Source organism: Lactuca saligna, chromosome 5 (genome assembly GCF_052625555.1).
Source record: "Lactuca saligna cultivar CGN05327 chromosome 5, ASM5262555v1, whole genome shotgun sequence".
NCBI classification, from domain to species: Eukaryota; Viridiplantae; Streptophyta; class Magnoliopsida; order Asterales; family Asteraceae; genus Lactuca; species Lactuca saligna.
Window position 1 is genome coordinate 54,345,031 of NC_136421.1, and position 27,157 is coordinate 54,372,187.

Consider the following 27,157-nt stretch of genomic DNA (forward strand, 5'->3'; position numbering starts at 1 on the left):
CCCAAAGCATCGGTTAACGTCGGTATCGGGTAGAATTCCACCGTGTATCCAATTCAAACCATATTTAAAGTGAATTAAGACTCATTTGGAGCCTTTTCACTCTCTCTCTAACCTCTCTCCTCAATTCAAGAATTTGGTCCAAAAATCATCCATTTCAAGCCTTAGAACACCAAGGTAATCATCCTAGCTCCTAGTATAACATCCTTAGCCTTCATTTTCATGTTCAAATCATGGAATAGGACCATAAAAATGTGTTTATGGCCCTGGAACAGCCTTAGGCCGTGAACACATGTAAATGGGGTTTTTGAGCCTTAAAACCCATCCAAATCACCATAGGAGCTTAGATATGGCTTAAGGACTTATTGGATTGGACTTAGAACACCTTGAATATCATTTTTGAGGAGTAAACATGAGTTTACTGCCCAAGAACAAGCTTGGGCCGTAAACACCATTTCATGGGGAGTAAACTCCTTTTTGGGTGTTAAAATGCAACTTACACACCTCATAAGCCTTGAAATAAATCCTAGAACCAACCAAAAATTATTTGGGGGCCTTAAACATAAAAAAACCCTCTATTTGAGAGTTTACGGCCATAGCATATGCTCTATGGCCGTAAACTCCTAAATATGGGTTATTTGATGCCTTTAAGTCACCCATTGGCTTGTAAATTGAGTAGAATCACTTGGAATAAATCAATGACCTTCAAAACAATTAAGAATGATGTGGGTGAGAGTTTACGGCTGTAAACACTTAGTTTACTGCCGTAAACTCATAAATTGGTCCATATGGTTGAGTTAATTCCTTGATAATGCCCTAGAACCAAACCTAGCAACACCCCTCATTTGATTTAAGGCCATTTAGCACATAAAACACCCCACCATGAGTTTACGGCCTTATGCTCATGGGTATGAGGTGTTTAAGGCCGTGAACACTCCCTAGAGTTTACTCTTGGAGAGTAAACTCCATTCCTTAGCCATTCATGTGCAGAAAAGTCACCCGGGTCACTCCAAACATTTAATTTGAAGTGTTTCGCGTCTTGGAGTGTATAATCGTATCTGATTAGTGTTTCAAAGTCTAATTAGATACACTTGTGTATCATCTAACATTACATAGGAACCTTGCACATATTCAAGCCTCGATCCGACGTTTAGCATCCCCATCGACACATTTCTCATCCGGTGAGTTCATACCCCTACCCTTTTTCAATGTTTTTCACTGTTTTCAGGGAGGGGGGGATACAAGCAAAGTACAAGTAAGACTTGTACTCAAAACTTATTTATAAGTGTTGTGTTTCATACTACATATGTTTTTAACACTGTTAATCATATCAGTTAACCGTTTGAACTTGCAGATTTCATTATCATAGTATTTGTGAAAAATGCTATAAATTGTTATATTTTATATTTTCACAAATGGTTTCCATATTATAAATAGTTAAAAACATAATCTTTGAACATTGAAATAGAAGCTTAGTATATCATTTTGTCCTCGGTAACACTCCACAGAGATACGCGAGTGGAGGATCGTCTTTGTAGATTTGTTATTCCTATAAATTGGAGACACGTCCACGGAGAACACTCCACAGAGATACGCAAGTGGAGGACCGCCTCTGTAACCAGAATCTCTTAGGTAGGGAGCGTGACTTGAGTGTATAGATATATACGGGACTGACTATCCCGCACCTGGCTGCTAGCTACAGCCGAACCGAAAGGTTCAAGGGTGACAAAAGTCATAGTGATATTAACTTATGACAAAAGTCATAAGTTAAACAAAAGAAAGACGTGACTTCCATTCGCTCCATCTTCTGCAAAAGGATGCGGGGTACCTGTCTAAGTAGAACCTAAGAATACAAGCATTTTAAAAATCAGCATAAAGCTGGTGAGTTCATAAGCGGTTTGTTTTTATGAAAATGTACAAGATTCCTTATGATTTCTGAAAATGTTACAACCCAAGGAAAATCCCATATTTTCCTAATGTGAAAGATGTATACTGAAAACCTGATTAACCCTGTAAAGTGTGTTTGTTTACCAACCCAAAAATGTAATGTAAAAGATGTATACTGAAAGTAAAGTTTAGTTGTTTTGTTATGTTACACTGTTCTGGTTATGAATTGTGATTACCCCAGGAAAATCCTATATTTTCCTAATGTGAAAGATGTATATTGAAAGCCTGGTTACCCTTGTAAAGTGTGTGTTAGTTTACCGACCCGAAAAGTAATGTAAAAGATGTATGCTGAAAATGTATTAGTTTTAACATGTTTATAAAACTAATATATACCTAGTAAACTAGTTACTTAACCCATTATTACTATAAAGTAAATCTCTGTTATCCAAATTGCGAGTTCTATAACCATACTAAAGAATAAAAACTTGTAACACTTTACTTTTCAACTGATGTAATGAAATCTATGTAATGTAATGTTTTGTGTTTTACTTCGCTTACTATGTACGTTGGTTATGATATTCTCATGAAGTCACCTCCGCCCCGAGATGTTTCCGCCTTCGGTTTCGGGGTGTGATAGATTGGTATCAGAGCCCTTGTTTATAGTGAACTGAGTATACCAAACCTTACATGGTATAAGACTATAAACATTAAGGGGCCTAATTGCTCTGAACTAAAAGTATATTTCAAAATATAAGTATTTTCAAAAACATACAAGTATACCTAACCGCCGAGATCCGTAACTACAAGTAGAACAAAACATAAGTAAATGGGTGTTGTATGCTGCAGTTAAACCTGGGCAGTTATGTAGTCGTGTCTAGGGTCAATATAGCCTGATCAACTATATTCATTCGAGACACGACCAACATGTGCCTGGGAGTGACTGTGGTGTTCAGCGTGCCTAAGACTCACCCAAATACCCCAAACAACGAACCTTCGTCGCAACAAATCATGAAATACTATGGGAGTATTTCTAGATCATTCCTTTAGCGATAGTTTATCTGCCCTGATAATTCATTCCTGCTTTTTCACTTAATAGAATTATATGTCTGTCATAAAGAGATATCCCTTGTATCATATCTCTTGATTTAATGTAGAGGACTTACCATCCTCTTTTTCCTAATCACTTTAGATCGAAATGTCTTTGAAGAAAGGATCCAGTTCAAGTAACAACAGCCCTCCATCGCCACCTCCTTCTCGATTCGACCCAGTGATGTTCCAGTTGGCTATTTCTGCTGCAGTGACATACTTCTGCCCCGACAGGTTCAGTGGACCAAGAAGTAACATCAACCTCCAAAATTATGAAAATGTTCAGGAGCATCAGAACAAGCGTAATAAGAGTAAGAAAAATTTCTGGAAAAAGAGAAAGGGTCAGAGTTCACAAGGACCCTCGAAGAGGCATGAAGCTATGGCAGTTCAAGATGCCGCTGCTCCTGTTGTTGTGTCTACAGTTCAAGCTACCACTACTCCATTTGTTGCGCCTACAGCTCAAGCGCCTACCACTAGATATGCGGGTAACCTCCCATGGTGCAACAAGTGCACATACCACCATTATACTTCTGGCCCATGCCTTGAGATGATCTGCAAAAGATGTGACAAAAAGGGCCACACTGCTCACAACTGCAAAACACCAGTTCATCTAATCAATCAAGCTTTCGGATCGAGTACTGTTCGAGCCTGCTATGGTTGTGGAGAGATTGGGAATTTCAAGCGAAACTGCCCAAAAATAGCAACCACCAACAACGTCAACAACGCCGAAATGGTTTTAGCTGTGAAGCAAGAGGAGGCAGCCGCTGATCCCACCACCGCCGCGGGTATATTTCTTCTCGACGATTCTTATGCCCATATTCTTTTCGAATCTATTACCAAGAAATTTTTATTAGTCATTCATTCAAACATCTTTGTAAACATAGCCCTCGTCTAATAACCGAAACATTTGCCGTCAATATGGTTACCAGTGAGAATGAGTGCACTAACGACTTATCCTCAAGCTATATCCTTACATTGAGTAATCATTCTTTCCTCATTGACCTGATGTCAGTTTCAATAAAGAGCTTTGATGTTATCTTGGGTATGTATCAGTTGAGTCCTGATCATACTGATACACTTTGTTATGAAAAAGTTATTCGTCTCAATTTCCTCTCTGACCGGACCCTCATGATATATGGTGTCAAGCATGGCCCAAATCTTCGCATCATTCCCTGTATCAAAGCTTGAAAACTTTTGTAGAAAGGAGTGTTAGGTATTCCTAGTCCATGCAATCAGCGAGAAACAAGAAGTTAAAGACCTCTAGAGCATCCCCGAAAACTGTAGTATTACTGATATATTCCTAAGAGCTCCTGAGAATTCCTCCCAAACGTCAAGTCGAGTCTCGTATCGACTTAATCCCTGGAACTACCTTCGCAGCCAAATCTCTGTACCATTTTTGCCCCAGCAAAAATGCAGGAGTTATCCATTCGACTTAATGAGTTGACTGTCAAAACCGATATCCTCTTTCACGAGTAGATGACTTCTTCGATAATATCCAGGAGCTGGTTACTCCTCGAAGATAGATCCTAGGTCAAAGCACCATCAGCTACGAGTTCGTGAGGATAATGCTTCCAAGACAGTATTTAGGACTCGATAGGATCACTAAGAGTTCGTATTGATATCCTTCGGTCAAACCATTTTCCCTTGGTCACGTAGTGAGTGATGAAGACATACGCGTGGATCCTCATAAGGTCAAAGCAATAGAGAATTGGTCGGCACCAAAGACACCCATAGAAAACCTGTTAATTCCTGGGTTTCGCCAACTATTATTGCAGACCTATTCAGAAAATTCTTCCAGAATCACCAAACCCCTAACCACTCTGACACAGAAAGGTGTACCCTTTTAATTGTAGTAAAAGGGTGAGATACATCATTCTAAGCATTGAAGTAAGACTAATACATCACACCTAACCTATCCCTGCCAGAAGAAACAAAGGACTTCATTGTCCTTTGCAGTACATCCAATCAGAGTTTAGATCATGTGCTTAGACAAGAAGGAAAAGTTGTCGTTCACGCTTAAAGACAAAATAGAGGCACACGAAGTTGACTATAGAACTCGCGACTTGGAATTTGGAGCAGCAGTCCCTGCACTGAAGAATGAGAGACATGATCTCAATGGAACCAAGTACACGAATTTCACTAACCTTGAGAGACTACAGCATAGCTTCGATCAGAAAGACATGAACATGAGGCACCCTTAGCCGAAAAGGAAAGCTTAGACAGCAAGACTAAGACATTAACAATGACCATCTAGACCCGTTTACTCGCTCAGACCTGAGAAGCCTAGTCAGAAACCCTCGGGACTGTCCCAGCAACCTAGATACCCAAATGGAAATAAAAGATGACCAACATGGACTTCACTATCAAGTTACCCAGCTTTCCCGAGTAATTACAATACCATGTGGAAATGGTCGATCCTTCGATAAAATCCGTTCACTTCCTTCCGATGAAAGAATCATTCAAGATGGAAAGACTCACACGAACCCACATCCAAGAAGTAGTCCGACTGCATAGTATACCTGCATCCATTATCTTTGGTTGAGATAGCAGGTTTACCTCAAGATTTAGGCAGATTCCTTCAGAAAACTCACGGAAACAAGCTAGACATGAGTACAACCTAACATCCTCAGACAATTGGACAGAGTAAAAGAGTTATTCAGGTAATGGAATACATGCTGGGAACATGTATCATAAATTACTGAGCGACTTGGGATACCCCTTTACCTTTGATCGAGCCCTCGTATAATAACAATTATCGCACCAGTATCCAGACTACACCATTTGGAACCCTCTACAGTCAAAAGTACAGATTCCTTTGTGTTAGGTCAAGATAAGAGACACGCAACTAACCTAGAGTCGATTCCCCCGGTAGTACCCACACTGGTTCTGAAATCATCCGCAAAACCTTCGAGAAGATCATCCAGACCCGAGAACAATTGAAAACTTCACTAGATCGACATAAGAATTAAGCCAATATATAATGAAAACCTCTGGAATTCCAAGTTGGATATCATTTCCAGTTAATGGTCTCGCTCTAGAAAGACATGACACACTATGGAAAGCACGAAAAGCTTAACTAGTGGTACATTAGACCCTTCGAGATCCTCATTAGGATCCACCCCGTAGCCTTCGAACTCTGAGTACCTTCAGAACTTAGAAACGTCCATCCTATCTCCAACGTTCCGAATCTTTAGAAGTACTTGTCCAATGAAACCTTAGTAATTCCTCTTGAACAAATCGAGACCATAGACCGAGAGATCAAACGTACAAAACAAAGCCATATCCTGTTAGTGAAGATTGGCTGGACTTTCAAGCGAGAACTTGAATTCACTTGGGAGCGCGAACACCCGATACAGTAGAAACATTTGCATCCTTTTCCATAAATTGTATCTTAATTCTTGAATTTCGGGACGAAATTCCCTCTAAGGGGGGATAATGTAACAACCTGAAATTTTGTTCCCTCGCCGTAACCGTTTCGTTAATAAAACTCGTCTTAAGCGAGTTGTTCCGATTTCGTCTTCGAGCTAGGTCAATTAAGTTAAAACTTTTATTTTGACCTTGTAAGTATCCAAACATGTTGGAAACATGTGAAAATGTTCTAAACTAGTAATTTGAAAAATTTTAGTTTCGACCATATCGGGTAACGACAACTTAATCGGGTGCGACCCAAAGCATCGGTTAACGTTGGTATTGGGTAGAATTCCACCGTGTATCCAATTCAAACCATATTTAAAGTGAATTAAGACTCATTTGGAGCCTTTTCACTCTCTCTCTAACCTCTCTCCTCAACTCAAGAATTTGGTCCAAAATCATCCATTTCAAGCCTCACAACACCAAGGTAATCATCCTAGCTCCTAGTATAACATCCTTAGCCTTCATTTTCATGTTCAAATCATGGAATAGGACCATAAAAATGTGTTTACAGCCCTGGAACATCCTTAGGCCGTGAACACATGTAAATGGGGTTTTTGAGCCTTAAAACCCATCCAAATCACCATAGGAGCTTAGATATGGCTTAAGGACTTATTCGACTGGACTTAGAACACCTTGAATATCATTTTTGAGGAGTAAACATGAGTTTACTGCTCAAGAACAAGCTTGGGCCGTAAACACCATTTCATGGGGAGTAAACTCCTTTTTGGGTGTTAAAATGCAACTTACACACCTCATAAGCCTTGAAATAAATCCTAGAACCAACCAAAAATTATTTGGGGGCCTTAAACATAACAAAAACCCTCTATTTGAGAGTTTACGGCCATAGCATATGCTCTAGGGTCGTAAACTCCTAAATATGGGTTATTTGATGCCTTTAACTCACCCATTGGCTTGTAAATTGAGTAGAATCACTTGGAATAAATCAATGACCTTCAAAACAATTAAGAATGATGTGGGTGAGAGTTTACGGCCGTAAACACTTAGTTTACTGCCGTAAACTCATAAATTGGTCCATATGGTTGAGTTAATTCCTTGATAATGCCCTAGAACCAAACCTAGCAACACCCCTCATTTGATTTAAGGCCATTTAGCACATAAAACACCCCACCATGAGTTTACGGCCGTAAACTCATGGGGATGAGGTGTTTAAGGCCGTGAACACTCCCTAGAGTTTACTCTTGGAGAGTAAACTCCATTCCTTAGCCATTCATGTGCAGAAAAGTCACCCGGGTCACTCCAAACATTTAATTTGAAGTGTTTCGCGTCTTGGAGTGTATAATCGTATCTGATTAGTGTTTTAAAGTCTAATTAGATACAATTGTGTATCATTTAACATTACATAGGAACCTCGCACGTATTCAAGCCTCGATCCGACGTTTAGCATCCCCATCGACACATTTCTCGTCCGGTGAGTTCATACCCCTACCCTTTTTCAATGTTTTTCACTGTTTTCAGGGGGGGGGGATACAAGCAAAGTACAAGTAAGACTTGTACTCAAAACTTATTTATAAGTGTTGTGTTTCATACTACATATGTTTTTAACACTGTTAATCATATCAGTTAACCGTTTGAACTTGCAGATTTCATTATCATAGTATTTGTGAAAAATGCTATAAATTGTTATATTTTATATTTTCACAAATGGTTTCCATATTATAAATAGTTAAAAACATAATCTTTGAACATTGAACTAGAAGCTTAGTATATCATTTTGTCCTCGGTAACATTCCACAGAGATACGCGAGTGGAGGATCGTCTTTGTAAATTTGTTATTCCTATAAATTGGAGACACGTCCTCGGAGAACACTCCACAGAGATACGCAAGTGGAGGACCGCCTCTGTAACCAGAATCTCTTAGGTAGGGAGCGTAACTTGAGTGTATAGATATATACGGGACTCACTATCCCGCACCTGACTGCTAGCTACAGCCGAACCGAAAGGTTCAAGGGTAACAAAAGTCATAGTGATATTGGCTTTCCTTTGCCATATTTAGTCTTCAGTATGGTTATAGAACTTGCAATTTGGATAACAGAGATTTACTTTATAGTAATAATGGGTTAAGTAACTAGTTTACTTGGTATATATTAGTTTTATAAACGTGTTAAAACTAATACATTTTCAACATACATCTTTTACATTACTTTTCGGGTCGGTAAACTAACACACACTTTACAAGGGTAACCAGGCTTTCAATATACATCTTTCACATTAGGAAAATATAGGATTTTCCTGGGGTAATCACAATTCATAACCAGAACAGTGTAACATAACAGAACAACTAAACTTTACTTTCAGTATACATGTTTTACATTACATTTTTGGGTTGGTAAACAAACACACTTTACAAGGTTAATCAGGTTCTCAGTATACATCTTTCACATTAGGAAAATATGGGATTTTCCTTGGGTTGTAACATTTTCAGAAATCATAAGGAATCTTGTACATTTTCATAAAAACAAACCGCTTATGAACTCACCAGCTTTATGTTGATTTTTAAAATGTTTGTATTCTCAGGTTCTACTTAGACTGGTACCCCGCGTCCTTTTGCAGAACTTGTAACACTTTACTTTTCAACTGATGTAATAAAATCTATGTAATGTAATGTTTTGTGTTTTACTTCGCTTACTACGTACATTGGTTATGATATTCTCATGAAGTCACCTCCGCCCCGAGATGTTTCCGCCTTCGGTTTCGGGGTGTGACACTCCTCCCTCCTCTTTAGCTTTTAATTGCTAAAGTTTGGGTGTAGACCATTAGAGGCACGAGACTTCTGTTGTTTGCTTTCTAAAGACCAATAAAAAAAAGGTATATTAATTTATTTGCTATAATAAACTAAAAGTATGTAATTTATAATATCCTTTTCTTAATTTCGAAAATAGCAATGTACTTTTAGGGTTCTTGATATTCAATTGTTTGTTGCACATCATAGTGAGAACATAGACCCTTTAGGTTGCATGTAAACTTAGGTTTTAAGTTTTTCCGCCAAAATAAGATTTTTGTAACCTATGAAACTCATCTGTTATATCCTCAACTACTGATCTCTTTCTCAATACTAGTGGTTAAACTTCAAATTTCTACTTGTTAAGTTCTTGATGACATATCTAAACAAACATATCACATACCTTTTTTTTTCTTTGACCTTGTTTGTTAATGGTAGTTATGGGTGAAAATTCTCGACACAACACGAGCCCGACATGCAAATAAAATGGTTTGAGTTGAGTTTTCCACCCACTATTATCCAACCCGTAACCAGCAACCTGCATAAGCTCTTTATTATAGAGGTTATGTCAACTCATTTATTTTATTAGATTAACAAGTAAAACATATTAATTAAACAAATGCCTAAGGGAGTTGAGTAAGGACTAATGACTAACATGTAATATCATACATCAGTAAACATAAGCAAGTGCGTTTCTCAGTTCATGGTTTCTTTTCCTTAGCCCGATGTGTTCATTTGTTGTGAGTTTGCATTAATGTTTTTAACTTATTATTTGGATTTGTTTATAAATTATTTTTCAAAATTTGGATGTGTTTAGTAGTTTCATTTTCTGGAATTTTCCCTAATTAAACAAACATGACCCACGAGCATGATTCTAACCCACGAATCCTTATAAATCAACGGGTTAGGCGGGTTGTGTTCAGATTTGATATATCTAGGTTACAGTTGAAAAATACAACACATTATTTATAGGGTTCATGCATGTCGGGCTTGAGCTTTATGGCCCACTAACCCGAATAGAACACAGTTGGCACACTAATGGTCAGTGACGGTTCCACTATGATGTCTGTAGTGGCACCAGCAACCCCTGTTTTTTTCGGATACAGTGTATAAAATTTGAAATTTTCGTTTTTTCTATATTTGTACCACTACGTAAAAGTAAAAATGTACCACTGGTAACACATACTAAGCAATCCTGGGTCCTTACCTGCTAATGGTAGTCATTTGGGGTCTTTTAGGTATACTATATTCGGTATAATCAGGAAGGTTGGACCTCATTTCTTAGCAAACGTCTGAGTATTTGCAAGGGTATGGCACATTGTTAATGCTACCTTTGACATTTTGAACTTGTAAAACCTCCATAGTCAAAGTCAACTATAGCTGCTATCATCCAATATTAATTTTATAATATAAAAAATAATATTGCGCATAACTCGATAAATATTAATTAAAAATTCCATATTAGATAATAAGCAATCTTGTGGATGGAAAAGGCTGTAGTATGAAGACCACACTTTTGTTTTTAGGTCGCCTTTGAGATTCTGCAACCGAAGAATCTCCATAGTCAATTTTATCTTAATTTTATAATATAAAACCTCTAGTCAACTCTAAAAATAATAACATTACTATAGATAATAATATTAAGATTAGGATAGTTAGAATTCCATGCTTGGAACCATATTATTGCTCATGCATCTTCCTTGCTGGCCTATTGCAGTTTTCTCATTCCACATCATGTCTAAGTTAGTAGAATTATTGTTCGGTATCCAAACAACTAGGATTATGTCCAAGATATGCAAGATTGTTAATTATATATTTAAAATATCATAAAATGAGAATGTCGTTGTGAAGGGGATGACATCTGTTAAATGCTACCTTTGACATTTTGGAAGTATAAAATCTCCATAGTCAACTATTGTTTGCCATCATCTTATCTTAATATTATAATATAAAAAAGAATATTGCCCATAACTCTACAAATAATATCAGTGTTTGCGAGGTATATTTGTACAAGAAATTCATATTAATTCGTTTTGGTTTCTTGAAACCAAATTCATCTCTCATGAATCTTCCTCTTTATTTGCTTTTCATTCTCATATTCAGCAATATCTATCTTGTTTCCTGTATCCATAGAAGAAACCATGCCCAAACAAGGTGCTCAGAGCGTGACCGGATGGCACTCTTGCAATTCAAAAAAGGGCTCGTGGACGATTACGCCCTTCTCAAGTCATGGAGAAATACCAACACTTCACGAGATTGTTGTAAATGGAGAGGTGTAGGATGCAGCAACAACACAGGCCAAGTCATTAGGCTTGATCTTCCTGCAGTTTGGTTAGAAGAAGCTGATCAATTGCTTGGTCTCAGTGGTGAAATCGGTTCTTCATTGCTTTCATTAAATTCTTTGACATATTTAGATTTGAGTGGAAACAGTTTCACTCGTATCCCAAACTTCCTTGGTTCCCTCAAGACACTACAACACCTCAAACTCACTAACATCGAGTTAACTTCATCAAAATTTCCGCATCAATTAGGCAATCTTTCCAGCTTACAAACTCTTGATCTTTCAGCTACATCGATCGTCTTAAAGACCACAGATTGGCTTTCCCATCTTTCCTCTCTCAAGTACCTAAATCTAAGTTATATAGACCTCAGTGACTCAGTTGGTTTACTGAGTAACGCAATCAAATTACCCTCCCTTGTAGATTTACGCCTTGTAAACTGTTTGCTTCCGAATAACACTGCCAAATCTTTCTTTCGCTCCATGACAAACTTATCCGATTCTTTTGCAGTTCTTGATATCAATTCTAACTATCTTCCAGCCTCTGAGATATACCCTTGGTTATTCAAGTTTAGTAGCAGCCTTACTGACATCAATCTTTCAGACAACGAGCTCCTTGGTATCATTCCTGAAGAATTTGGTACGTTTAAAAACCTTCAAACCCTAGATTTGACCAACAATGGCCTCGAAGGTGGTATCCCAGTTTCATTTAGAAACTTGGGCAAGATACGGGAACTTTCCCTATCTGGGAACAATCTCAACCAAGACCTTCCTAGTTTTTTCAGCAACTTGCCACAGATGTCGTTACAGGTTCTTGATTTATATGGGAATCAACTAAGCGGTTCTTTGCCTGATTTTACAACATTCACATCTCTCAAGGAACTGTACCTTGGACAAAATCAGTTGAACGGATCTTTCCCACGAAAATTTGAAAAAATCTCGAATCTATCGATCCTTGATTTGGCAGATAATAGTATCAACGGATTGCTTCCTGATTTTTCTGCCTTAGCTTCATTGCGGGAGTTGTATTTTGAAAGAAACCTATTAAATGGAACTCTAGCTGAAAAGTTAGATCCTCTCTCCATGCTCGAGTCTTTGGGAGCATCTTCGAATTTCTTTCAAGGAACGATATCTGAAACGCATGTAGCTAATCTTTCTCGTTTGAGATACCTTGATTTGTCGAATAACTCCCTGGCTATAGAAATCGGTTCCAATTTGTCTGCAACTTTTCAACTCGAAACCATCTCGTTGTCATCCTGCAAACTCGGGAGTTCTTTCCCGAGATGGCTAAGAACTCAAACAAACTTCTCCGTGCTTGATATATCTAATACCGGAATCAATGATTCCGTCCCCAATTGGTTTTGGGAATCGTTAATTCCAGGCATTCGATACTTAAATCTCTCCTCGAACCAGATCCATGGGATGATTCCGGATTTGGATTTTATATCCGGTAACCAACCTATAATCGATATGAGCTCAAATAACTTCTCGGGTAACTTACCATTGTTTCCTCTTGACGTCGTTACTCTAAAGCTCAATGGCAACATCTTATCCGGGTCGATTTCTTCCTTGTGTAACCTGACTACTTTAAGCCGTCTTGATCTTTCTAATAACAAACTCTCAGGAGAGCTTCCAAATTGCTGGAACACTCTTAATAACCTGGCTATTTTGAACCTTGAAGACAATGGATTTATTGGGGTAGTGCCTGAATCCATGGGGGCCCTGGAGTTTGTTTCTATGATAAGTATTCGAGGCAATAGTTTGACAGGGGAGCTGCCAGCATCCTTAAGAAACTGCACTTCGTTGCTACTTCTTGATCTTGGAGAAAACCAACTGTCGGGGAAGATACCGGAATGGTTAGGGGAAAGCTTGTCATTGCTGCTTGTTCTTAGCTTACAGTCGAATCAGTTTCATGGAGCCATTCCTACAAGCTTATGTAAGCTCGAGATGATTCAAATTTTGGACCTCTCTGTTAACAATATCTCGGGGAACATACCCAAATGCCTCAATAATATTACAGGGATGAGTATGAGGGATAGAGGTACCTTGCGATCAAGTTTTGAGTACAATGCAGTGGGGTTGGTACGAACAAGACTAGCTGTCAGAGCAAGGGTTGTGTTTAAAGTGTTACTGCAATGGAAAGGAAGGCGATCAGAGTATCAAAATACGTTGCGTCTTGTCGTTAGCCTTGATCTTTCTAGCAATAGACTAACAGGCGAAATCCCAGGTGAGATGACGAGTCTTTTGGGTCTCATTGCCTTGAATCTTTCGAGAAACTCGTTATCCGGATCAATACCTCAAGACATCGGTCGTCTGGGTCAGTTGGATTTTCTTGATCTATCGAGAAACAACCTGGGTGGAGGAATCCCTACAAGCCTTGCACAATTGAGCTATCTAGGGTTCTTGGATTTGTCCTTTAACAACTTGTCCGGAAGAATCCCAAAGAGCACGCAGTTACAGAGCTTCAACGGGTCGTCATATGCTGGAAATTCTAATCTTTGTGGGGTTCCGCTGCTGAACGTATGCCCTGGTGATGAGGCAAGAAGTACAAACCAAGATATTTCAGAACAAGAATCCGATGATGATAAGTTAGATAAGCGATTCATTGTTAGCGTTGTGGCTGGTGTTGCCTTTGGGTTTTGGGGTTTTTGTGGGTCGTTGATTCTCAAACATTCATGGAGACATGCCTATTTTGGGTTCTTGAATGTCGTCATTAACTCGTTTCTTCTAAGACTAGAGCTGAGTTTCGCTAGGCTCCGGAGGCAAACATCACCTTAAACATCTGCAAGAGTACAATTGGTTTCTTTTGGTGTAGAATTGTGGGACAGAACATTCGGAATATGTTTCTGAAATTATCAGGTAATTTCTATAGTCGTCTCTGTTTGTGCTTCCCTGCTGAGCATATCTTATCGTCAAGCAGCATGGGTTAAGCTAAAAGAATCAATATTCAGCACTATTATCCCTCATTGTTAATTTATATATAGAAATCTATGTTTTACATTCTTATATATGAAAATATGATTTGAGGATTATGAAAATATGATTTGGTTTTGACTTTTGAGCTTTCTTGTTGCACATTTTGTTTTGTTCCAATAAGGCTATGGGTATCAACACGCAAGAAAATCATTCTATATCATCCTTTATAGGTCTTCACAATTCATTTACTATTGATGGGGTGGTGTTCACTAGTGAACAAGAGTGGGACAGAAAAAAGAGAGAAAGAGAGACGGTTTTGATTGGGTGTGAGAACCTGTAATTAGCTTCAATCCACACCACCATTACTCCTATTGGGGGGCGGTGTTCACTAGTGAATATCTCCTCCATTTAGGCTCCACATAGAATTCTTACGCGTGAAAAAAAAACCATACCCCATTACCTAATACGCATATAGTCGTCATTGAATGTAACAAACCATCTTGAGCCAGAAATATTAATTCTTGAATCAATATGGTCACCATACATCACTAGTTAGAAGTTGTGAGATGCTTTAAAAGCATTTATTATTATTATTATCATTATTATTATTATTATAAAGGCAATAGGTTTGAGAAAATGATATTATGCTAGAACATAACATAATTTTTTTTACTAGAAGTAACATGGAACGAATAACCAAAGGGCTTATGTGGTTGTTCAACTTGCAGGAGATAAAGACCACCCCTCACCCTAGAAGTGCCAACTTCTTTCCCGAACTCGAATCCTGAAATCCAAATATTTTACGAAAAAGCTTAGTAAAATCATTAAACTACTAGGTAAGCCTACTAATCAACGGAATAATGTAATCAAGATTTGGGAAAAAGATTACCCAGTTCCCAATAACATCCTTAGAATATTAATATGAGAAATTAAATATACTTTTATTTTTTGTTTCTACAAATCTTTCTACCCATTTAAATGATGATACGTGTCATAATGATATACTAAAATATTATTAAATGAATATTAAATATTACACATGACACTATATATTTAATTTGATAGAAGAATTTGTAGGAAAAAAATAGAATTATATTTAATTCTCTAATAATATTACCAATACAATCAACAATTTCAATATCTCTCTCGAAATTTGGTTGAAAATCCTAAGAATCTGTAGATCTCATACCATGTGATTATTCAATGCTCATAGTTAACAATCTACAACTTATCTTGACGTCCAACAATTGTAGCTAAATAATCATAAACGGGACTGTATGTTTTTTGTTTGCAAAAATGGGGCCGTGGCCCCAATTCCTTGCATATGTTTTTTTATATAGTTACATAAATGGGTCTTTGTTGCTTTATGATACATTACATATTTATCATTTATATATATATATATATATATATATATATATATATATATATATATATATATATATATATATATATATATATATAATCATTTTATTATGAATATATTATTAAACTTTATATATAGTATTTAACAATTTATACAATATCTTATTAATATTTTCAAATCAATACTAATATTTAATATTACTAAAACTATACATACAACAAAATAAACACATAATTCTCATCATGATGATAACATTAAAAAATTACAAGACCAAATTAACATGAAATTATAAAAGTAAAATACATAAGTTTTACAATATCAAATAAACTTGAAATTTCGAGATCAATAAAAAAGACATGGTTTACATCACATTATACCTTGGTTAAGAATTCAAACAATTTTTCCGATTATGACTAGGCTGGTGACATTTCACATCTATGAGGTTCATCAGAATGACGAATTTCCATTTCATTACGAATACGATTTGTAGGCATCCGACCTCGAGCAGTGCAAAGTTTTTAGTAATGTGCTTCAATCGCGCAATTTGAATCCAACCAATATTCAACATGAGGAAGTGGTGCAAAACCAACATTATATTGTTGTTTATATGTAACACTAGTTCACACCACATTCACAATGGAAAAATTGCAAAATCATGTGAACATGGAAATCTTTCCATTTGCCACTTAGCACATGTGCACATATGTTCGAAATAAGGAATAGTATGCTAAAAAAATTGCAAAATCATGTGAACATGGAAATCTTTCCATTTGCCACTTAGCACATGTGCACATATGTTCGAAATAAGGAATAGTATGCTAAAATCCACTGCTTCTATTTATTTGTGGCCTTGTAATGAGCATGTACACACCTTCATTATAGTCAAAGTTTGACTTTGTGCTTGAGTGCCTCGCTTAAAAGAGACGTCACATACGTGATGGTAGATGTGTATTGCAATTTATTCCAATATCATTATGCTTTATAAATAGTTGCACGATTCTATTGAATGTAAGGTCAATACATGCCCTAATTGGTAATTATGTTGCTCCTCACAGTGTATTATTCATACTCTCAGATATATTTGTTGTTAAGAAACCCTATCAGTGATTTTTTTAATATAAAAGACACCCCTGAATTTTGTCAATTTGCCTTAAATATTGCCATGCCTCAAGACCGATTGCTTTCATTTTGTTGATACACTTAATAAATTTTCTTTTTTGTATATAAAGCTCTACAAGATTTATTAAGTCTCAATCTCTTTTATTTTTCATGAGATTACTTATGATGTGTCGCAGACAGAAGCGATGATCTGCTACCAATAATTCACCATTGCATGAATTATTCCTTGATGCATGTTGGAATAACGCATAATTGTCTATTTTGAGCAACAAAATTTCTAAATTGATCAAAAAAACAACACAAGGTGTGCACAATCTTCTCATTGATAATAGCATAAGCAATCGGTAATATATTATTGTTAGCATCTTTTGAGACATAAACTAACATTTTTCCTTTATACGAACCCTTAAAGTGAGTACTATCGATGGGAAATCACATATCTACACAATGACTTAAATTTCCCATTTGTCACATTATTTCAATAATTGGATGGTGTCACGACATATTGTGAACCATCGTGGATACGACTTATGTGATTTAGGCCTGGCAATTGTGTAGTGGAGATTCGTGTGTTTGGTTTGTTGGTCCTTTGGCATATGTGAGTGTTTGAGAAGTATGGAGATACTACCAGTGGCTTAATAAAAAGGCAATTTTGGTCAAGCATATGTAGAATGTTGACTTGTTAGAAATATTATCGGTGTGTATCAGTACTTCCTTGTTGGTTTTCTTCTTAGCGGACCCATGTAGTTCTATAAGAATCGTTTATAACATCCCAAAATTCAGGACCAAAAATTTCATTTTTAGTATAACTAAAACACTATTGTAACTTTGCTCACACATAGAAAAGCATTTCAACTAAAACATTTATCGGAGTTCATTCTCAAAAATCACACATTGCGGAAAAACACAGGTGTATGCACTACGATCGTCCCGAGCTCCTTTAATTGAAAATTGGAGGTACCTGAAACCAAAACTGAAAAACCGTAAGCACGAGGCTTAGTGGGTTCCCCAAATATCACATACTATACAATAAACATACTACCTAGAATATCCGGGTGTTGGCCTACCCCTTCAGTCTTTTTCAATCGGATACTACCATACATAACTGTGAGCCATACATATCATTCATATATAATAATCAAATAAAATGTTGTGTGCCACTACATAGTCTTACCATTATGCCACGGACCACCACGTGGCCTTTCTTGACAAGTCGGGGGCCACCCCCTCGGTCTTATAGACAAGTTCCAAGATCCACCTCTTGGTCTTCCATGTAAGCATCACAAAGACAACTAGCATACATACTAATCTACTTAGCCAATTAGTATACAGTATGCCAGGAGCCACCTCCTAGTCTTTCATACATAATTCCTAGGTCTAACCCATGGGTCTTCCTACCGTAGATAATAGCATACAATGTGCTAGGAGTGGCCTCCTGGTCTTTCATACATAATGCCTAGGGCTAACCCCCGCGTCTTCCTACAATACATAAACCAAATGGGCCGACAATGGTGCCTTTGACCCATAAAAACAGTGAGGAGACTCACCTCGCGCTGTTGAAGTCCCAGAGTTCAAACAATAGTTGCTGGCTGACAGATCCCCAAACTGTCAACATCAAAACAACATCCAATTAATAATAGGGTTCCAATGCATAACCATAACCCCACACTTGGGGTAAAGAGACTATTTTACCCTTAACCTAACTTGGTCCAAACCAAGGCCCAAAAGCAAAATTATGGCCCAATTTCCAAATTGGGCCCAAACCCCTCACATGGGCCTTACCCTAAAGCACATCCAATATTCTAGTCCATATACTTGTTCTTAGACGGCCCATCAATAGCCCAATCACCAAAGCCCAATAGAAGGCTCAACATGAAGCCCAAACATAATTAGGGTTTTCACATAAAATGATGATTAGGGTTAATTAAAACACTTAACCCATTAAGGACTTAATCCATTAATTCCATCATTCTACTATGTCAATCATGCGGTGTGGTCGGGCGTAATTCGTAATTCAATTCTAATCGTCCAAGATGCGGGTCCCGATACTCCAAAACTAACATATCCAAAATTAGGGTTTTCTAAACCCTAATTAGGGTTTTCAACCTAGTCACGTGCCAATTAGTCAAATGGTTAGGATTTTAGATCAATTAGGGTTTCATTAGGTCAACAGGGATTTCATTAGGTCGGGCACTACCCACTGCCACCTCAGGCGGTGGTGGTCGATGGTAGCTCACAGCGACATCCACCACCTCATAGTGGTGGTTATGATTCTAGTCCAAATCATGCCTAAGCATCCCAAATAGCCATCTAATCACTCATAAATGCACACCGCCACCCAACATGGGAGCTGGTGGCGGCAAAAGGCGGCAGCCACCACCTCACGAATTTCCTTGATTATTCCAGCCAAAAAATACAATTACAAAACATAATATCCAAAAAAACATGCACACACACAATAAAACACATGCATACACATAGCCACCCTCGTGGAAGTCGGTGGTGGTACAAGGTGGCAACACCATGGCTGGCCTTCATGGCGATTCCCTTACAACTTACAGCGAAAAGTAAACGCGCACACAATTGTACAACAACACCAAAACATGCCGCACACATGAACACATACTCAAATGTGTCAACAACAACCTTCTTCGGGGGTGGTATGACAATCGAAGCAGCGGATGGGAGGGTTGTACGAACGACGACAGTGGAAACTAGCTTTTGCGGAACATTAAGAAGGCAAGGGGCGGTCGGACTGCCGTGTTGTGGAGGATGAAAGAAAAGAAAAAGTGGTGAAGGAATGATGGCAATGATCGTTCACAGTCGTTCCGAGACCCGAAGACTTCCCTTGCAGCATTGGTCGTTGCTGGTAGAAGAATAGTTACAGTGGCGGTTCAATGAAGGGGATAACAAAGCTGGGATGGGAGAGATAAGGTTGCGGCGGTTGGAGTTTTAGGGTTAGGGTTTTGGGGTCACATGACCCTCAAAAACGGGAAGGAAAGTGACGAGTTCAATCTCGTGTTCTAAATGAATCCTTGATGCATTTTTACAAGTTTAGTCCCTCCTCCATAAAGGTTTTTCAATTTATATCCAGAATTCACCCTTTGGCCCCTGCCTCCAAAAATCCTTTCATAATAAGTCCAAAAATTACCAATCATACCCTGACTTTTGAAATCGTTTTCAAATTAAATCCATAATTTACCAAACAGTCCTCAACCTTCAAAATTCTTTAGAAACTAGTTCAAAAATTACACTCTTAACCCTAAAGTCCAGATTTTATCATTTAACCCCCAAAACCAACGCCTTGCTAAATTATTCCGAATTTAGGGCTACTATTCATTTATTAATTTTATCTATTTATTTATTGAATAAACGAAATGTTACATCATTCCATATGAGTTCAATTAGCAGTTATAGATCTCATTGTATGTCTCTTAAATGATTGTAAGATGGTTGTGCACTTCAGCTAGTATGAAAGTTTGTATGTCATGTGAGATTTTTTTGGATTGATAATGGTAACGTTGGTAAGAGCGGTTGGTTAGTGATGACATATCAGGAAGTAAAGTATGTATTTCAGGTCTTTTGGGCATAATTTTTGAATTTAGGATTGGTTGAAATTGACGATCGAGATGTTTTGAGTGTTTGTTATACACGGTTTGATAGTGTTCCTAGTTAGAGACTAGGGGTAGGTATGGCGAATGGATGGTCATCTGTGACACTCCAAAAATCACAATAAATTTAATTTTTTTTTTAAAACCAACCATGAATCAATATTGTTTACAAAAAGAGTCATTGTTTCAAATCATAGTTATCCCCAAGATCCAGTGACAAAACAGGAAGTTGTGTACAATTACACATTTTCCTTCCCATGATCCTCTGAAGTACCTAAAACCATAAACTAAAACTATAAGCCAAAGATTAGTGAGTTTCCCCAAAGTACCAACACACCCTAACAAGTAAGCATATAATATGAACAACCAACCTAACTGGACCGCCTCACAGGGGCTACAGCCTACCTAGACCGCTCTACGAGCCTTCGGCATGACCAGACTGCCTCGTAGGCCCTAAAACTTATCCAGACAGCTCTACAGGTTGTCGGCGTGACTAGACCACCTTGCAGGGCCTAAATCCTATTCGGTCATGCCCGAGTGTCTTGGCCTACAACACAAAGCAGAATCGCCTCAACCCAACACAACCTGTCGACATATAAAACAAACAAACATAAACACAGAACCAACAAATACAAATAATCATATGGATCTACTAAATAGGTAAAACTATCATATCACTATCCTGACCAAGATAAATAATCTAGTGGGCCGATCTTGGTGCCTTCGATCTATGGGTACAGTGAGGAAAACTCACCTTACAATCTAAATGTAGTTTGAATAACTCCCATATCCGACAACCGGATCAACCCAAATCCTAAATGTCAAAACATTTCTCATTCTAAATTAATAACATTTTCCTAAAATACCCTTGGTTAAAACTGGTCAAAATCAACAAGTCAACCGATTCAACACAAGCGAGTCAACTCAAGGCTCGTACGCGGGGAATACTCTTGATGTACGCAGGGGGGTACTAGCGATCCAAGACATTGGGGCCAAATCTGTGTACACGTAGGATACCACTTGGTAGCCCTACGTGTGCAACATTTTTCCTTCTTAACCTATTAAGATCTTATCACTACAAATTAATACGTCCAAATGCATAGCCAAGGCTAAAATACCCCTAAGAGTCTTAAAGTTTCTGACTTTATGACTTTGCATTCCCAATAAGTGCTTAATACACAAAATCCCAAATTCTTACACCTTATGACATTCTAGAGCATGCATGGCGAAAGACTAAGCATCAAGACCACATTTTTATGACTCAAGACCCTTAATTAGGTATGAAAGGACGAATTATTTGATTAAGAGCATGTCATGCTCAAGAATCATCATAATTGCGACCAAAAGTGCCTTAAATGAAGAAATGGCTAGGTCTACAAGATAAGATGATCAAGCAATGAGCTTTTTACCTCTTGGAGGTTTCTAGCAAGGAAAGAATCCTAGATCTAAGTTGATTCCAAGCTTCAAGGTCTATATACTAACTTCTTTTTGTTCAAGAACATCACCAAAGCACACAAATGAACTCAAAATGCACTCTTTTGACTTATGGTTTGCTAGAGGGACATTTTCTTAGATAGAGGCTAATGAGGGAATGAGAAATAGGGTGATAATGATGCTTACATATGGACCAAACCCTAAAAATTAGAGTTTGAGGTTTCTTTACATACGCCCTACATACGCGGTATACGCTTAGCATACTAAGGTCCACCCTAATAGCTCAGTATACACAATGTACGCCCAACGTACTAGGCTTTTGGCCAAAACCACCAAAATGCCAATATGGGCCATTCTTGCAAACTTTCTCAAGCCTAATGGTCAAAATGCAACATTCTTTCATACATAGGGTTAAATTTGAAAATACCTCATGATCGAGATGTTACAATTCTACCCCACTTGAACTAGAATTCATCCTCAAAGTCAGCTGCTGCGAATAACTAAGGATAATGCTCCTGCATCTCCACCTCCGGCTCCTACATCCACTTGGAGCCTCTCCGATGTTGCCACTGAACCTTTACCAAAGGCATCTCCTTATTGCGTAGGACCTTCACCTTTCTCTCTAATATTGCTATCGGCCTCTCAATATAATTAAGGCGCTCATCGACCTAAATATCATCCAAAGGGACTAATGCCTCATCCTCTAACACGCACTTCCGTAACTATGAAACATAGAAAGTGTTATGGATCTGATTGAGCTCACTCGACAACTCCAACCAGTAGGCCACCCTGTTTACCCTGCCGATCACACAGAACAATCCAATAAATCGGGGACCTGATTTCCCCCTTTCCTGAAGCGTATCACACCCTTCCATGGTGATACCTTCAGTAGTACCATTTTGTTGACCTAAAACTCCATATCTGACCGGCGCCGGTCAGTATAACTCTTATGTTGACTCTGAGCGGTCTGCAATCTCTGTCTGATCAGTTGGATAAGCTCCGTGGTCTAGAGGACTACTTCAGTCCTTCCCATTACTCTGTCACAAAATCCCCCCCCCCCCCCCCAACAAATTGGGGTACGACATCTTCGACCATACAGGAGCTCAAAAGGTAGGCCACCAATGCTGGAGTGATAATTGTTATTGTAGGAAAACTCCGTAAAAGGTAGGTAGGAATCCCAAATCCCACCAAAATCTATGACACAAGCCCATAACATATCCTCAATTGTCTGGATGGTCCACTCACTCTAGTCGTCAGTCTGCAGATGATAAGCAGTGTTGAAATGTAGTCTGTATCCAGTTCCTTGTGGAACTTCTGCCAAAATAGAGAAGTGAACCAAACATCTCGGTATGATGGAAACTAGAACCCCATGACGCGGAACAATCTCTCAGACATACACATCAGCCAATTTCTCGACCGAGGAGCTCTCCCGGATGGCCAAAAAGTGGGAAATCTTGGTCAATCAATCCAAGATGACCTAGATAGCATCAAAACCTTGGTATTCTTCAGTAGTTTGGTGATAAAATCTATGGTGATCTATTCCCACTTCCACATGGGAAACTCCAAAGGTTGCAACTTGCCATGCTGCCATTGATGCTTAGCCTTGACCATCCTACATGTTAAGTACCTCTCAATGTACCTGTAACACCTGATATGTTTTCTGCAGTATATGTATTTATCTCTGAGACTCAACGAGTTGGAGGATCAACTCGTCGAGTAGGGACGTGGCTGCATACATTTTAATTGACCGGCTCGACAAGTCGGGAGACTGACTCGGCGAGTAGGTGTTGGTTAAGTGAAACCCTAAATCTAAGGGTTTGCACCCTATATAAACAACTTAACTCAGCCTCCTTTGTCCCTAACACTCTCTTGAAAGCTTCATATCGAACCCTAGCTGTTTGTGTGTGAGTTAAGGCCATTTTTGGTGTTCTTGTGTGGATTGTAAAGCTTGGAAGGAAGAAAGGAGCTTGGAAATCGAGTTGGGGCTTGTAGATCCGGAGATCTTACTTCATTTTCAGCAACTTTAAGGTATAATGCCACTGTCTTGACTCATCAATGTGTTTATTCATATTTAACTTCGGATCTCCATGGATTTCTAAGTCATTTTTCGGATTTGGAAGTGTTGAGTGAGTTTTGACTTCAGATATGGGCCTTAAGAGGGGTCTCATGGCATAAAGGTGCCAACTTTAGGGCCATGAGAGCCCCATTCACATTGTAGGACACTTTATATGGATTTTTGAGCTAAAAACCCCATGCATGTGCATCAAGTTTGGAACTTTACATATAAAATGGACATTAAGAGGCCAGATCTATGGTTTTGGTGTGTTAGACCTCATTTAAATCGACTGTATGGAATTGGTCAAGGTCGGACTCGACGAGTTGTTATTGGCACTCGACGAGTCGGTGAACATTGTGCACCAAACCCTTTCGGTGAATGGGTAAGTGTTAGGAAGGAAGTCCCTTGTGGGTTTAGAGGAGAAAATGGACCTGGAAGCCATGGGACTCGGTGAGTGGTATGAGCAGACTCGGTGAGTCCATAGCAATCTCCTAATCTTTGAAGATGGACTCAACGAGTTGTTCATACAACTCGGAGAGTCATAGACTAGACAAGTTCTTAAGTTGTAGATGAACTTGATGAGTTCAAGAAGGAACTCGACGAGTCAAATGAAGATGGTCCCGATGTTATGAGTAAAGGATAACCCATCGAGTTTTTTCTAGACTCGACGAGTGGAGCTGGGGCTTTGTGTGGGATTAGAGAAGTATGGACTCGATGAGTTGGTAGGCCAACTCGGCGAGTTAGGTCAACTAAATGTTGACTTTGACCAATGTTGACTTTGACTGAACTTGGACTGACCCTGTTTAGGGTTGTATGTGATGTATGTTGACTTGAAGGTTGTCGTGTAGGGATCAAGGAGTCGTAGGGAGTCGACTTGTGCGCCAAGCATAGTTCAGACGCTGCACGATATTGAGGTGAGTTACCTTCCAGTAGGGGTGGGTCTATGGCCACAATGCCGGCCCACCAAAAAGGGGTATTTAGAAGATAATGGTCTTTGTGATAATTATTTTGGTCTGGTTATGTGTTGGTTATGAGGTTTATCTAGATAATATGTTATGTGTATGGTAGGGATTAGTTTCCCTGACAGTGGTCCTTAGGACCCAAGGGTAGGTCAGTACCCGGATATGCCTGACTGTATGCTTATATCTGTTAATTGTATGCTACTAGTAGGGGGTGAAATAGTCCCCAATTACCAGTTGAAAGATACCGATGTTAATTACTGGTTGAAAGATACCGATGATGGTTACCGGTTTAAAGATACCAATAAAGGTTACCGGTTGAAAGATACCGCTGAAGGTTACCAGTTGAAAGATACTGACGATATTGTATGGTATGTGGTATGATGGGGGAACTCACTAAGCTTTGTGCTTACAGTTTTGGTTTTGGTTTCAGGTACCTCTTCGTCGAAGGGGAAAGAGTCGGCGGTGTAGCAGCGCATCACACACACACACACACACACACACATGTTTCCGCAAGAAGTTTTTGGGATTGTACTATGATTTTCAATACTTATGATGTTATGGTTTGAAATACAACATTATGATTTTGTAATGGATGTTTTATTTACAATGTTTTGGCAAAATGTTTGTTAAATGCGTTAATTCAAAAATGAAATTTTTGGCCGTGAAAATTGGGTCGTTACAAGTTGGTATCAGAGCCCTAGTTTGAGGGATTCAGACATTCCCTCAGGGGTGTCTGGACTCAAACCGAGGGACAAAAAAATCTTTCAAGGAAAATTATTTTCTAAAGTCTAAACTAAGAAGCTTTAAGAAAGACGAAGTGTGTGATGCGTGCGACCGGCCGGGATCAAGTAAGTTTTCCCCAAGATACCCATACTTGTTATGTTATGTTATATGGTTTTGATTCAGAGAATTGCATGCTAGAATAGGACTAAGGATCTAGGAGGATGTCGTGTGTGCTTGATATATGATTCTGAGAATTGCATGCTAGTTAGGGCTAAGGATCTAGGAAGGATGCCTTATGTGCCTGTTGTATGAGCTGTATGCTAGGATTGTTTAGTTAGCAGTAGGATAGCTTGTGTAGGTTATGCCTGGTTTAGTTACTCAAGGCACGAATGTTGCTTGCTTTGTGCTACGGGGGTTCTGACCAGCTTCAACTAACTAAAGAGCGGATATATAACAGTATCTGCAAACTAGTTAGGGGGAGGTGGTGGGGACTCTTAGTGCATCTGATGGCGGAGAGTAGGTCGGAGAGTGCCCTAGGGAAGCCTAGGATGAGGTCAATGGAAGGGGTATCGGTAAAAGGGACTTGGTGAAGTCGAAGCAATTCTTGAGGAAAGTACGGATAGATGTGGAAGGTAGTATGGGTTCGTACTATTGAAAGCAGAGGATCTGTACTCGAACCGAGGAGGGCCTAAATGGAATCGGGAAACTTGGAAAGTGTGTGTGACCTCCAGGAAGTATATGTGACCCTTCCAATTGGATGTTATTGTTTCAGAATGGTGGTCTCGAGACATGGAGCAGGAGGTTCAGGATCCAGGTCAGGATTGGGCTTGGGGGAAGGATCTGAGCATGTGGATGATGAATTACGCGATTTCATCGTGTCTGAGATCATGAGGGGTATCCTTGATGCGATGCCAGTTATCTTCGGGTCGATCAAGGAGGGGATCATTGAGCTGATGGAGGATCACCTCAGGGCGTTCCAGAGTGACATGGCGACCAGCCAGTCAGGACCACGCACACTGTCCTTTAAGGACTTCAGAGGGAGTGGTGCGCCATATTTCCACGGGGTGAAGGACCCCATTATTGCCAGACGATGGATTGCGGAAATTGAGTCTACACATCTGACCAGCTTCTTCCCCGAGGGGTGGAAGGTACGATTTGCAGCAGGGTATTTGAGGGACCGGGCTAGGGACTGGTGGGAGTCGGTTGGTGACTCTCTAAGAGCCTCGGCTGTTGAGGCTATGACATGGTCGGATTTTGTGACCCGGTTCAAAGCAGAGTTTGCACCAGCTGTAGAGCTTCAACAGCTGGCCAGGGAATTCTTGGATATGAGACAGGCTACGGAGACTGGCAGAGATCACCTCCAAGTTCTGGGAGAGGGCTTTGTTGGTGCCCCAGTATGCGGGTGATGAGGACATTAAGAGGACCCACTACCATGACATGCTACGAGCTGACATCCGGTAGCATGTTAGTTTTTCAGCTTGCCCTACCCTGTATTCCATGATTGCCAGGGCTAGGGAGAAGGAGATTGATCTGGAGCACATCTGGAAGAGGAAGGAAGAGGAGGGGAA

At 39.1% G+C, this 27,157-nt stretch overlaps 1 protein-coding gene across 1 annotated transcript; it reads left to right on the top strand.

The window, feature by feature from the left end:
* Positions 1-11,297: 11,297 nt before the first annotated feature.
* Positions 11,298-14,180, top strand: LOC145045294 (receptor-like protein EIX2). The gene has a single exon (XM_078993630.1). It carries the CDS (start codon positions 11,298-11,300, stop codon positions 14,178-14,180), a length of 2,883 nt encoding a protein of 960 aa, XP_078849756.1.
* The last annotated feature ends 12,977 nt before the right edge of the window (positions 14,181-27,157 follow it).